The sequence below is a fragment of the Hibiscus syriacus genome, unplaced genomic scaffold (genome assembly GCF_006381635.1).
Source record: "Hibiscus syriacus cultivar Baekdansim isolate YM2019G1 unplaced genomic scaffold, ASM638163v2 tig00009023_pilon, whole genome shotgun sequence".
Taxonomy (NCBI): Eukaryota; Viridiplantae; Streptophyta; class Magnoliopsida; order Malvales; family Malvaceae; genus Hibiscus; species Hibiscus syriacus.
The window spans coordinates 1,297,230-1,311,186 of NW_024062184.1; the positions used below are offsets into that span (position 1 = coordinate 1,297,230).

Below are 13,957 nucleotides of genomic sequence, written 5' to 3' on the forward strand. Positions count from 1 at the left end.
TGCATATCTTCAAACTGTGACATAATTCATCTATAAATTTCAAGATGTCTCGAATTCTAAATTCATTAAATGACTTTAGTAGTTAAATAGAGTATTGTTCTTCTTAAAATCTCGTGTTCGAATAGCTACGTTTGTAAGGTAGATGCAGTAGTCTGAGTTGGATGTTTACATATTGACTTAGATATGATAAAATCTTATCGTAGAACCGTTTAAGATGCATTTTATAGATCGACTCTTCGTTACATTATGTCGTAGAGTCAGTGTTTGAAAGCAACGAAGATTCATATCATTAAAATATGATTTTATTATATCACAATCAGAATGTTAACGTCCAGTTCAAACTTAAATTTTTCACGATAAAGAACAAATTTAAAACATATAAATAATTTATTATTTTTAATATTCGAATAACTCAACAAAACAACATCTATAATCAAAAAAAAATATTTTATAACTTTTAAATCTATAATTTAAATATCATTTATGTACTTTAACCTAAATTTAAACGTTCGCCAATTTAATGGAGTTTTAATACAGTATAGATGACGTAAAATATTAAAGCGGACTAGCGGAGAAAAGAGAAGTAAATGTATGCCTTGTAGAGTAAGGTACAAGAGAGTGGAAAACAACAGTTCCATATTAGTCTATTTTTTTATTTTCCGAATCATTATTTCGTTAATTAATTAGATCGGAAAACAATCAAATGGAATTAAGTGAACTGTGGGCGATCTTCGGTCCCGGCTGGTGGTTTTGGGTCGACGCCGTCGTTTGTAGCTCCATCAATGTCCCTTTCCTCCACTTTTTACCTGGTACATCGGTCTCTCTCTCTCTCTCTCTCTCCCCCCCCCCCCAACACACACACATGAATTCATCAACTTCCTTTTAATTTACCAACTTTTTAAAGGAATTTTTGCATCTATGGCGGCTTTGATGTTTAATTGTGTTAGAAGAGAAGATATCGATTACTCTCCTTACGATGACGGCGAGTGGAGGTTAGCCGATTCTTTTCTATATATTTCAATTGCTGCTTTTTTATTATTTTTTTCCTGAGAATATGCTTTTGATTTGCTCTCTGGAGTTCGATTATGCTGCTGTTACTGAATTATGTAAAATTGTAATAATTTTACCCTTGATTTGAAAGTTGATTGCCTAGAGTTTTATTGTTCCTTAGTGACGTTGCTAACTGAGACGAGGTTTATTGATGTAATGATTACTTTGAATTTGATAAGCATTAGGTCTTCTTATTCAACAGTAAGCCTAACGAATAATCTTGGCTTAATCACTTCAAAATTTTCTTTGTAAATGTAAAGAAATTTGCATCGTTTATTGATTCCATCATGTGAGGGTGGATTGTTATATGGGCTAATAATATGCATCAAGTATGGCTTCTCCGGTTCATCCTTGTGTTTAGTGGTATTTAACGATGTTATCTATTCATCGACTCTTGTTTGTTAGTGATTAAAATTCGGGGTTTAGGGTTCGGCTTTATGTGGATTAAAGGAATTGGGAATTACTAATTTTGTTGGGTGTAAATGAACAGAGCTTGAACGAAAAAAGTTATGTTCATGTTCGATTCATGTTCGTTTAAATTTTTAATATCGTGTTCATGTTCGTTTATTCATTTTTGAAGGTGTTCGTATTAGTTTATTTATTGTTTGCGAACGTGTTCATTTAATGTTAACAAATTAGTTCTGTCGGACACTTGCACCAATGTCCCGGACCCAAATATCACGGCCCGTGACATTCTCCCCCGTCGAACCTAGGGACACCCTCATCGCTGCACTCAAATATCCTGGGCAACATCACCTTGGATACTTCTCAACGCCTTGGCTTGTTGCGGTCCTCCCATATGAACTGCTTACCTTGGCTTCTTCCTCATGTAACTTCACGATCCCTTACGCCATACTTCACAACAACTTGGTTGTCTTTCTACGCCTCCTACTTGCTCAAGTCCTCCCCCATAAGGACTCGGGAACATGTTCATTTAATGTGCACGAACATGTTCATTTAGCGTTCACGAACATGTTCATTTAACGTTTATTTATCGTTCGTTTATACGTTCAATTTTTAGTTTTACCCTTTCATTTGCAAACTAAAGAAAAATGTTAAAATTATGCCAATAGTTCTTAAACTCCTTAAAATTCTCAGTTTAAAATTTAACTTTTACCGTATGTTCAATTTAGTCCCTACATTCACCTATATTTAAAATGTAAAAAAAAAAGGAAAACCAGGTAAAGAAGCTTGTTCATGAATATAAATGAACGAGTCGATAAACGAGCTCATAAACGAGCTTGTTCGTAAACATAAACGAGCCGAACACATATTTGTTCGTGTTCTTTCGTTTATTAAATGAACATAACAAAGTTTGTTCATACTCGTTTATTTCGCTTAACAAACGAACATATACGAACGTTATACGAACAATTCACTGAACACTCTGTTCCTTTACACCCATAGCTTTTGATACCCATTTTGTCTTGTTTTTCTAGCCGTGCACCATCTATCTTCTATATGCCTGGTTTTCATATAATTGTATCCATTGGAAGATTGTTTTTGTGACGCATTTCTAGTTGGTTCTGAATGGAATCTACGAACCATCCTTGTATAAATTCGGTTGTGTACTCTAGATCTTTATGAGGGTCCCGGCAGGCCTTTGATTGCTTGCTTTGGCTTATGGCTTACTTATCCTTCATTGCAACTGGTTGAAGCTCTGGCTTTTCTTGGCTTATGTTGTATCCTTTGTCTCACTGGCTGCTTCGGTGGGCCTCTTGATACAAGACTCGATGGTAAAATCTGGTCCTTCAGTGTGGACTGGTACTGCGGGAGTCTTACAGTGCACGTTCATCTTAATCAGGTACATGTTATTCCGGGTTTAGAATTCTCACCATCATCCATATCGTTTTAGGTTAAATTTTCTATAATTACATCGGAAGATGGACATCTTGCGTGTTTAGGCCTGTATGAGAATGAGACTCGGAAGTCAGAAATAGTCAATGTATAGATATGCTGCCCCTCTGTCATTATGAAGAAGTCCTCGGATTTCACTCGTTAAGTTCGTTACTTTGAATATCGATTGCAGTGGGCTGATATATTGGACTTCACACACAGAATAGTAGATATCTCCCAATCTAATCCAGCGTTTGCACGGAGCACAAAAGCGAGGCGATGATATGTGCGTGTGTCATATGTAATTATCCATTGGGATTGAGATGGATAGCAAATTGTTTCACTTTCATAAATCATGTAGTCTACTGTCCTGAGCCGATCATTTGAATATATGTGTGATGGTGCTTTTAAATCTAATTTCGACCAACTGTGCTTCGCCAATAATTGATTCGGGTTTGGATCAGATCTTGTATCCTACATTGTTGCAATGAAAGATCCGGAAGTAAAAGTCTTGAATGCACGATGCCAATGTCAAACATTGCGTCTTAAGATCGATTGAGACGACCGGGTTTAATGGGGGTCAAAAATCAAGTTATCAAGCATGATTGGATAATTTATAAATTTCTATCATTTAACTTTCTTTTCACTTTATTTTAATAAGATTTAATTTTTGAAGTCCTCTTATTTTTGTTGCCCCAACATTAAATAAAATAATAGTATGATAAGACTTGATAATTTTTTTGAATCCTTGTAAAAATTACTAAAATGACGTCGTTTTGGATCTTTATAAAAAATTAAAGAAAGTATATTATTTTTCTCTTTTTTTTTCTGTTTCTTTTCCACAAATCCAAATTATAGTTAATGGCTATAATGAATGGTTACTGTATCAATTATCATTGATCGTTTTCGTTAACGGTCAACGAGTCTCAAAATTTCCTATTAAATTCATTTTGTTTTTTGAAATATAAATTTAGCATTCATTAAATTGAATTTTTTTTTTCAAATTCTACAAATATAACATTAAACGCTTTGAATTGTTGTCCCCTAATTTTGTCGTATATTGTTGACCGGAGTCTGAAAAGAAATATGATATTTTGCGTTTCAGGAGAGATCTTCAAATAAAAGTTTCGTAGAACAACGTTTTTCTTCTTTATTTTTTTTTATAAATATTTTAGATTTTAAAAGAGATCCAACTCAAAAATCATTTATGAATAAATTTTGTATTTTAATATTTGTTTGGTTTGATTAGTTTGGATATGAGTTTTGAGATAAAAAATTATATTTTTTAGACTAAAAGAGTATACTCTCTTTTATCTTATTCCTAAAGCAAATAACGTCTTAAACAATGAGAGAAGATTTGCTCACAAGCTTGTGTATTGAGAATCATCACCCATCAACAGTTTTATCAATGGATTCAAGTTTAGTCTCTCACGAGGAGTTAGATAGGGAGATGAACCGGTCAATCGCATTTTTTTCTTGAATAGTATGGGTGTTTATAAGGTACTATCTGTTCATAATCTTTTTCTAACATTGACAACGTGTACATATCTCGCAGACGCAACTGTTCGAACTCGAGACCACAAGAGAGAATAACAAAACCGAGATCATTCAATGGATTCTCAATTGCTTTTTTCCTAGACCACCTGATATTAATCTATTTCCTCTGTCTGCCGACCCTAGTCCACCACAATTGAAGTTAATCCTCAAACAACATAACATCTTTCCATTAGAAAGAAGGAAAATAGAGAATAGCATGGCATCAAAGACATATACAAGTCCAAGCAATAATTAGTGCCTTAATGCCAATGACAAGGATCTGTTGTTCAGTATCTCGGTCGACAAAAGTTGGTGCCTCTGTGAATTGGCAAGTAGTGATATGTTTCTATTCTTTTTAAACCTAACAGTAGGTGATCAAAATGAAATCAAAACGTAATGTTAAGTATGATTTTAAAAAATAATTGAGTAAGCAAAACTTAACAAAAGTAATAGTTGAGATATTAAACGTGTATTTTATGCAAAATTACGTAACATAACTCAGATCCCTAATCCAATCAGATATCCATGTTTCTTTCATTGCATCCCCAACTTCCAAGTTCCCACGTCATCCCATTTCCAATTGAAAAAACAAAGAAGCAAATCCATAATAACAAAATTAACCCTAATGTTTGTTTGAATAGTAATTTTAGCCCATATATTTTTCAGAATATTTTAGCCTCCAACATTTCAATTATTGGTTAATATTATCCATGTTAGATAAAAATCATTAGTTGATTAACTATCAAAATATATTTTTGACGTAACATATTTAAATGTGCTTAATTGTTTACGTGTCATATGTCACGTCACGAAGATAATGATATGATGTGTGTCACATCATCCAATGCGATGACATGATTTGTGCCACATAATCAATTAAGCACATATGGAAGTGTTATGTCAGCAACATGAGTTGATTGTTAGTCAACTAACAGTTTCCATCAAACAATGGCTATTTTGACAAAAAAAAATGAAATGTTAGAATTAAAATTCTTAAAAAATAGAAACTAGAATGAAAATTTAAAATAAATATTGAAGGCTAATTTTAACATTATACCAAAAATTAAACACTTAAAAGAGGAGAAAATTTATAAAGATAACAAGTCCCTTCGTTCCATCCATAGCCAATGGTCCTCCCCATGGTTTCAACCAAGCAATGACCTAGCTTAGTGGAGGCGCTTGGCCCCATCTAAGGACTTCAAGCAAATCCTTCATACCTCTAAAGTTACACATATAATCACCTTATGGATAAAATAAATATTAGAAATGAAGTGAAAATTCAAAAAAATAAAATAAGAAATGTCATGTCAGTATCACATTATATTTTTAACAACAAATACCAAATTGAAACTTAAATTAAATATTAGGTATGATTTAAAAAAAAACATAAAGTTTGAGTACTAAAATGAAACTAAAGCCATAATTTAAGTACTAAACATGTAATTTATCCTAAATTGAGTTATAAAATGTAATATATATTTTATGTTTTTGAATAATTCAATTAATTAACCGATTTTGAATGAAATTTATCAATAATCGAACTTTAAAGATTCTTTAACCTTTCTCTGACTAAACAAACTTCATGATCGACTGTTTAATCAAACTACATTAATTAAATTAATTATTTTAATTTTAACCAAACAATAAATACTTTTACATCCAAAGGATCCAAGTCAAATTCCGTCACAAAAATGCAGTTGACAACGAAATACTTCATATATGAAATTGAGAAAAACATAATTATGTGACATTAAAGAATTCAGTGCCATACATGCACCAAATATACAATTAACCCTATCGATAACCAATAATAATTTTTCAATTTTTTTAAAATTGTAATACAGTGATCAAACTTGTCAAAGCTCTTTTTCTAACTTGATTACAGGTTATGAGGTCAGTAGGATATGCAGATTGCAACATACTCGTTATATCCAAGCAACAACAACAACAAAAATGGAAATCTGAGCTAATCTTGAAACGGAACTTTTTGATTTCCTTAAAGATGCAACTTTCTTTCCAGCATCATCTTCCCACTGCAGAAGACCTAAAGAATTCTCTTGTTACAAGTGAGCAGGACTTATTGTGCTATTTGCAAAATGCACCCTCTCAAAACCTTAAACCCACCACCTCTCCATACCAACTCAACCCAACCCAACAGCTTCCTTTCAAACAGAAGACGTCAAAAAAGAAAAACAAAAATCTAATCATCTGCCATCAAAAATTGGGTTCTTCTTTGGATTTCACAATGTATGAGCATTAGAAGAGTCAAGCTTCAGATTCAGAGTCAAACGAGCTCAATTCCGAAGAAGCTCCTCCATCTAAATTAGTTGCAATTGATTGAGCCGGCTTTGGTTGCATACTATGTTGCACTTTCAGAGTTGGTCTCAATTTCATGTACCGCAAAACAAAAATCAATAAAAAAAAGAGCAAGAGCGTTTAGAAATTATCTTACCAGAGTTCTTACATTACATTACTTTTTTAAAACACAACTTTTAAACAAGCAGAAAGATACTGAGTGGCTATGCATAGAGTTCTGTGCATCATATTACAGACGAAAGCATAGAGCAGGGACAACTCAACATAATTTCCAGTATAGAAAAAGGTTCATTAAAAACACCAATACTAGGAATCAAGTCATAGAACGACTTCCAACAAAAAATTATTAAATGACTCTGTTATCAGTAAAAGGGCAAGTAGAACCACAAAAACAAAAGAAGTATAACTTACCTCCTGATAAAATGCGTTGATCTCCTCTTCTGTAAGACCTTCATCATCACTGGAGTTTTCTTCCCAACCAAGAGAACGAAGGAATGCAGCCTCTTCCTCATATGGATAAAACATGGCAAAAGAGTTAATATTCTTTTCACCTTCACCAGAAAATCTTGGAGCCTTTTCAAGGTGCCACCATTGCTAGTTGCTGCAGAATCATTCTCATCGGCAAGCGCAGTTGGTGAAGCACTGCATACTTCCTTTGGAACTTCATATTTCTCTGTGGTGGATGATGAAATATGAGGGTTTGAACTGAGAGACAAGAAGATGTGTTTGTTGACATCTTCTTCTTCAGGAGATTAAAGAAATCATTTCGACTCTGGGTTTGAGCCAAAGAGGGTATCTTTTCCACAGTGAACCCAGCTATTGGATTCAACGCAGCTGCTTTGCGTTCTCTGGTAGAATGCTTTGGATTGTTTGAGTTTCTTGCGGGAGCAGATGTAACAGCAGCAACAGCATGTTGGCTAGTTGTAACTTTGCTGTTGACATTTGTTGTTGGAGTAGCTACATCTTTTTGTTTAGGGGATGAGACCCCACTTTCCCATCCTGGTTTGAGAACCAAAGCTTCCCAGATGTCTTTGGCGTATCTGACTTGACATGTCCACCATGAGTAGACTGAGTACCATGATGAATCAAAGAAGGTTGCTGCTGCCCACTCTTGACAGCAATATTCATCTCACTTGCTCTGACTGCTGGTTTGACTTTCGATTTATCCACTGAATTGAGAACCTGGAACAACAAAATCATGTAACCATTACCTGGTTCGTTAAAACAAGCAGTAGACAGGTAAGACAGCATTTAGCTGAACCTACCTACAAAGTTTTCTACCTTACGTAGAAGGGCCAAAAATAATCAGGTATGGAAAAACATAGATCAACCTCAACCTCCTTATATATCATAGGATTCATAAAAAAGTTGAGAAATTTTCCAAGATAACTGCCAAGCTTCTAAATGATTATCCAACATACAATCTCAGATGAATAAAGATGATGCACTGGAAGGAAAGTGAAAGAGGGAGGGGGCTGCACTTGTTTAAAAGGACAAACTATGAACTTAATGCAGCTAATAGTGAAAACTTATGAAACCTAGGGTGATTGCCTTACCGAACACTTAGGCATCGAAGGTATCACTGGTATCAGTTGCTTTGATTGATTAATAGCCAGTTCCTCGCGTCTTTGTGTCTTGACAGATAGCTGTATCAAATAGGAATATCTAGATAAATCAAAGATTCAAGTTATACATGTAATGAGAAGCTCGTGACTGAAACACTTACCTGGGGAGCAGTACAAGTTCGTGAAGGAGCTTGTACTAGTGCTTCAGCCATATTAAGACCCATTGTGGCACTTGGACCCCCAGAACCAGAGGTAGAAACAGTTAGTGGTGCAGACATAGAACCTGTGCTACTACTTCCAGCAAGAATGGGCATTTCTGCCAAAGCTGAGGTCCATCCTTCACCACCAATCAAAGATGAATTGCCAACAGGCGAACTCACTGAACTCAAACAAGGAGAAGAAATTCTAGCTATCTGAAGCACAGCTTGTCTCTCTTCGGGACCAAGTGAGGGAAAATCTTTCTCAAACATGGCCTCGTCAATGCTACTTCCAATAGTACCCCCAGGAAGCAAATCATTGCCATTTTTGTTTTTACTATTACCAATATCTCCTGAGCTCACTGCAACCCTTCGAGGCACAGCCTCACCCTGTTTCCTAGAGATCAGAGAATGAGAACGCGGCAACGCAACCATCTCAACCCTACTCGTAGAGACACCTAATTTCTCAATCCGACTGGTTAAGATACTGTCTAATGGATCAGCAGTATCATGCTCCCAATGGTCCACAAAACTTGACCTCTCTTTATCCCTTTCTCGGTCTTTATCGCGGTGACTCCTACTAAAACTACTGTAAGAATGCTTTGCTGAACCATTACTAAAACTCCTCCGTGAATTCAACGAAGATGTCCGATCCAAAAATGCATGATGAGGGTAATCAAAATCAATTGTATTCCTATAGTTTCTCTGCCTTCCATGATGCATCACCGAAGAAACATCTAATATAACAACAAGAATACAGTTATTATATGTTCCAAAAAATAATACAAGCATTCCTACAATTACAAGTACAAAAAGCAGTAGTGTAAATGCAATGAGAAACACAATGGTCATGAAGCAAAAAGGCATACAAAAGGTGTAGCTAACAAACAGACACATATCGAAGAGTAACACTGTAATGAAGTACAACTGGAACGAGAAATGCAATGGGTATTTAAAAGGTAGAGGGAAGACGTATGAGAAAAGAGTTTTATATGGAGTGTATTTAGGGATGGACATCTAACCCGAACCCGACGGGTTCCGACCCGACCCGACCCGATCGGGTCGGATTTTTCTAAAAAAATTTCGAGTTCGGGTCGAGTTCGGGTTTAGGGTGAAAAATCCGACCCGACCCGACCCGGGAAAAATATATAATTTTACCCTATATATTTAAGAATAATTACAATAATAAACCTCTATATATTATTTTTTTCAATTTAGTCACTGTTTTTATTGAATAAAAATAATTTTTTTATTATTTCGGGTCGGATCGGATTTTTTAAACTATCTATCGGGTCGGGTCGGGTGAAAAACTAATTTTGTCGGATCGGGTCGGGTCGGGTCACGGGTGGAGGTCCCCTTCTTCTCAGGTCGGGTCGGGTGGACCAAAAACCCGACCCAACCCGACCCATGCCCATCCCAAGTGTATTAAGGGACTTTACCAACCTCTATACAGCTATAAGTAGTAAATCTAATGTACAATTCTAATATTAATAGATATTAAAGATTTGATAAGAATGTACATCAAAATCGTATCTTATCATATATGTACATAAATAAATGTTCATAACACTCCTCTTTGGATGTCTATGAAGATAATGTATCTTATTAAAACCTTACTAAGATAAAAATCTTGTGGGAAAAAAACTTAATGAAAGAGAAAAGGTACATATATCTTTAATAAACATAACAAGTTGTCTAATTAAAAACCATACTAGGAAAATCAAGTGAGACAAAACCTCGGTTAGAAAAAAAGTACAACTCGTATTTACTCCACCTCATGACATTATCACATAAGATATTTGACTTTTATGATTTAAACTTAAATACAATCTTTAAATGTTCATGTAAACAATACACTAGTGAATAGGTCTTTCAAATTACCAATTGAACGGATTCGTCAAATATTTATATTATTATTCTTTTGAAAATCATAAGGGAGAAAACTTTGGGAAAATATATTTCGTTTTATGTATTCTCTTTTCAGTTGAGTTATAAATTATGTATTTATTATTGTCTTTGTACGAGATAGTTGATATCTTATCATGTGGAAGAAAATCACATATGACATGTGTAACACCCATAACCCGTAACCCGTATACGCGAATCAATACGAGTTACATATATCATATCAGAAATTCAAAACATTTCTTTAATTAAACTGAGTAAAATTTTCGTTTCATTCAAACCTCACTAATTTCATAACTTGAACAATTATTATAAAATAATTATTCAGAGAAAAATTGGAATATAATATTTTTGTTTACCAATTCAAAACCCGTTTCAAGCAGTGATAGACAGTTTTGTTCTGTTTCATAAAATAAATAAGACTGTCTAACACGTATGATTTAAAAACCCAAATTATTTTTTTAAGCATAGTTTAATATGATAAATTTATTCATACTATTAATTATATTTAATACTAACTATATTAAGAAATTGAAGACGTTTCTTTCCCGTATACATGCCATCTAAAACCTTTAGAACACAATAGGATGCCATCATTGTTACCTGTAAATATTTCCTTGGTGACTGATGTCAAGCTCAGCTCCTTACTCATTTTCCTCTTTTTTTCCTACGATTGAAAAATCATCACACGCTAAGTATACACTTAGTGAGACAATCATACGAATATTTAAAGCAATGCAACACATAAATTTAAATGAATAACCATTTTCAATGCAATATGATCACTTTACCTGTATTCCAACCATGTTACCATATATTAACATGATATAACCGGATATTAAGTTTTTTACTAATATACTTGTCATTCATTCCACAAGCTCGTAAGCTTATATGCATGTTTACCATTTATTAACCAATAAATCATAGCCCAAAGTATAACTTTATGAGGACCCGATATAGGAGCCAAATATTGCACTGTAGTGCTGAGGTCGAACCTTGCTCACCTAATAATGCACCGTAGTGTTGAGGTTGGGTCGTGCCCACCTTATACACTGTAGTGTTTTATACCATGTGTCTTCGCTAGACACTTTGAGGCTTGCACTATGTGTCTTCGCTAGACACTCTAGTGCTACCTAATATGCAGTTCATAGACTCTATGACATGCTAATAATACCACTGACCCTCAATAACATACTTGGGCATTAGTCTATTTTTATTTGATTCATCCAAGGCAAGGTATATCAATACCATTTAACCTTTGGGCATTTCATACCCGAAATAACATTTATGTATTCATGATAACATCATGTGAAATAAACAATGAGCAATGCATTCTATATTCACCTTTGACATATTTAGAATATATCAATTATATGATAAATGACATAAATATCATGACAATATAATTAAGTTATACTTATCGCAAGTCCTACCCAATGATGTATAAACATCCATGTATAATATTATGCATGCATTGCACTCACTTTGAGACTTTATATTCAAGTCAAAATATAAGTCTCACTAAACTTTAACTTGATCCTTTGCGTCTAATTTGGTTAAATCCCAAATGTCATAATTTCATATTCTGACAGTTTGCATTACCTTTAAAGAAATATTATTATGTATTAATATATACACCTTTAAAAATTATTTTGTTTGTGCCACTGGAAACTAGACTCAAATACAAATCTATCCATATGAGGCATACCTTCTAGTTCAATTTGTACAATTTATGGTAAATTTTCAAAGTTGACAGACATAATTTATTTTGAGCAGAATCTGCTGCCCTATTTTCTGACCTATCTTCAGTTAAATTAATATATTTTTGTATATATCTCGAAATCAATTTCCATTTGTTCTAAAAAAATTAGATTATATAAGAATATAACGGTATAAAAATAATCCTCTAATCATTTTTTGATAATTTATGGTGATTTTCTAAACTTACTGTCCATGGCTAAATTTCTAAGCAGACTTCACCAATTTGCATTTTCAGCTTGTCACTAATTCTATTAGCTCACCAAATGCACATATATGCATGCATCACAAATCACATAACATTTTAGGAGTCACTTCTTACCATAGTAACTCTATCACTAGCTCATCGTAAGCCAATGTTTGTTCGATAACATAAGTACAAATTAAATTTGCACTCACCTAGTGTCCTTAGCTTGCAAACTTCCTTAGAATTTCCTATTTCATCCTTAAGTTTCTCCTTAGCTTTAATAATATTCGATCTTGATTTCAAGAACTCAATCTCTTGTTCATGGGAGCACAAAATGGAGCTGAAAATGGCCAAATTTTCATGAATTCTTTACTTCATTTCATGTTATTTTGGCCTTACTTTAAGCTTAAATGAATTAAAAATTTGTTTAATGTGAAATGTTCATTTTACCATTAATGAAACTTGATATTTACCATAATACCAAGCCACATAACTTTTATCATCTTCCAAAGTCAAAGATGAACAAAATATTTTACCCTTTTTCAATTTTACCAAGCAACTTTCCAAAAATTGTAATATTATCACTTTGATCCAACGATCCAAATTAAACATAGAAATAAATATTCAAATCCAATGATCCATATTATTTTTCATAATTTAAAATGTGGAAATAATATTTCTAAACTTAATTTATCATCCTTCCAATTTTTCCAAATTTTTTATTCGATCCAATTTATCGAATTTTTACCGGGCTTTAACACTTTCTAGTTTTTAACAAAATTTCCAAATCAAGAATATGATTTCAATAAAACTCCACTCTCAAGAATAAACTATCAATTTATTGAATAAATTTTTTTGAGAAAATTACCACTTAGGTCCCTAAACATTTTCTAATTTTATACTTTTATCACTAAACTTTCAAATTTTACATTTTGGTCACTAATCAAAATTTTGGGTACTACATCATGATCATTACTTCCACATCATCGTGGTCCCCTCACTATCGCGAGAAAACCCTTACTAGTTTTGATCATTCATCGTCTATCGTTAGCATGAGCCAAAGATAAAAGTCTTCTAAAATCTTCCTCGCATCGTTGTCAATCATTATTACCGTAGAGTGCATCGTCCAAACCATTTGATTCCCTTCTTTAGCGCAAGCAAAACTTCACCAAATTTGTTTCTTCACCGACTACAATGTAGGAGAGCCAAGAGAGTCATCCACTGGGTTCTCACAAACATTTTCATGGTCGTGCGTCACTGCCTACGTTGCAAATCATGGATCAAAGTAAGCTCATTTTCAAGTCGTTGTGTCCTTCCCTCAAATGGTTAATGGCTCTTTTGATTTTTGGATCGTGGAGTGTGGTCGTGTGCCTCCACACGCCGTCGAGAGGCTAATTGTGGATGTCTCATCTTCACCATATAACTATACCTGAATGAGAGATTTAGTTACCAACTTCGAGACCCCAAAATCATATCTATTAACTTTGGTGTGAAACCCTAGTTCAAGGTCAACATCAAATCACGCCAGCCTAAGATAAAGCTTGACCCAAAGTTAAACTAAACCAAATAACTTGGACCAGACCGAACTATTCAAACTAGGCCGAGTT

General features: G+C 33.9%; 1 protein-coding gene across 2 annotated transcripts; it reads left to right on the top strand.

Annotated features, from left to right (window-relative positions):
• Nucleotides 1-650: 650 nt before the first annotated feature.
• LOC120203103 (transmembrane protein 50A-like) lies at nucleotides 651-3,182 on the top strand. 2 transcript variants are annotated; one of them, XM_039203455.1, is made up of 4 exons: nucleotides 651-809; nucleotides 905-992; nucleotides 2,702-2,854; nucleotides 3,080-3,182. In XM_039203455.1, the coding sequence occupies exons 1-4, from the start codon at nucleotides 704-706 to the stop codon at nucleotides 3,111-3,113; spliced, it is 381 nt and encodes a 126-aa protein (XP_039059386.1). In that variant the 5' UTR covers nucleotides 651-703; the 3' UTR covers nucleotides 3,114-3,182. The 2 variants fall into 2 exon arrangements, with proteins under 2 accessions (XP_039059386.1, XP_039059387.1); XM_039203456.1 differs by lacking the exon at nucleotides 3,080-3,182 and adding an exon at nucleotides 2,955-2,979.
• The last annotated feature ends 10,775 nt before the right edge of the window (nucleotides 3,183-13,957 follow it).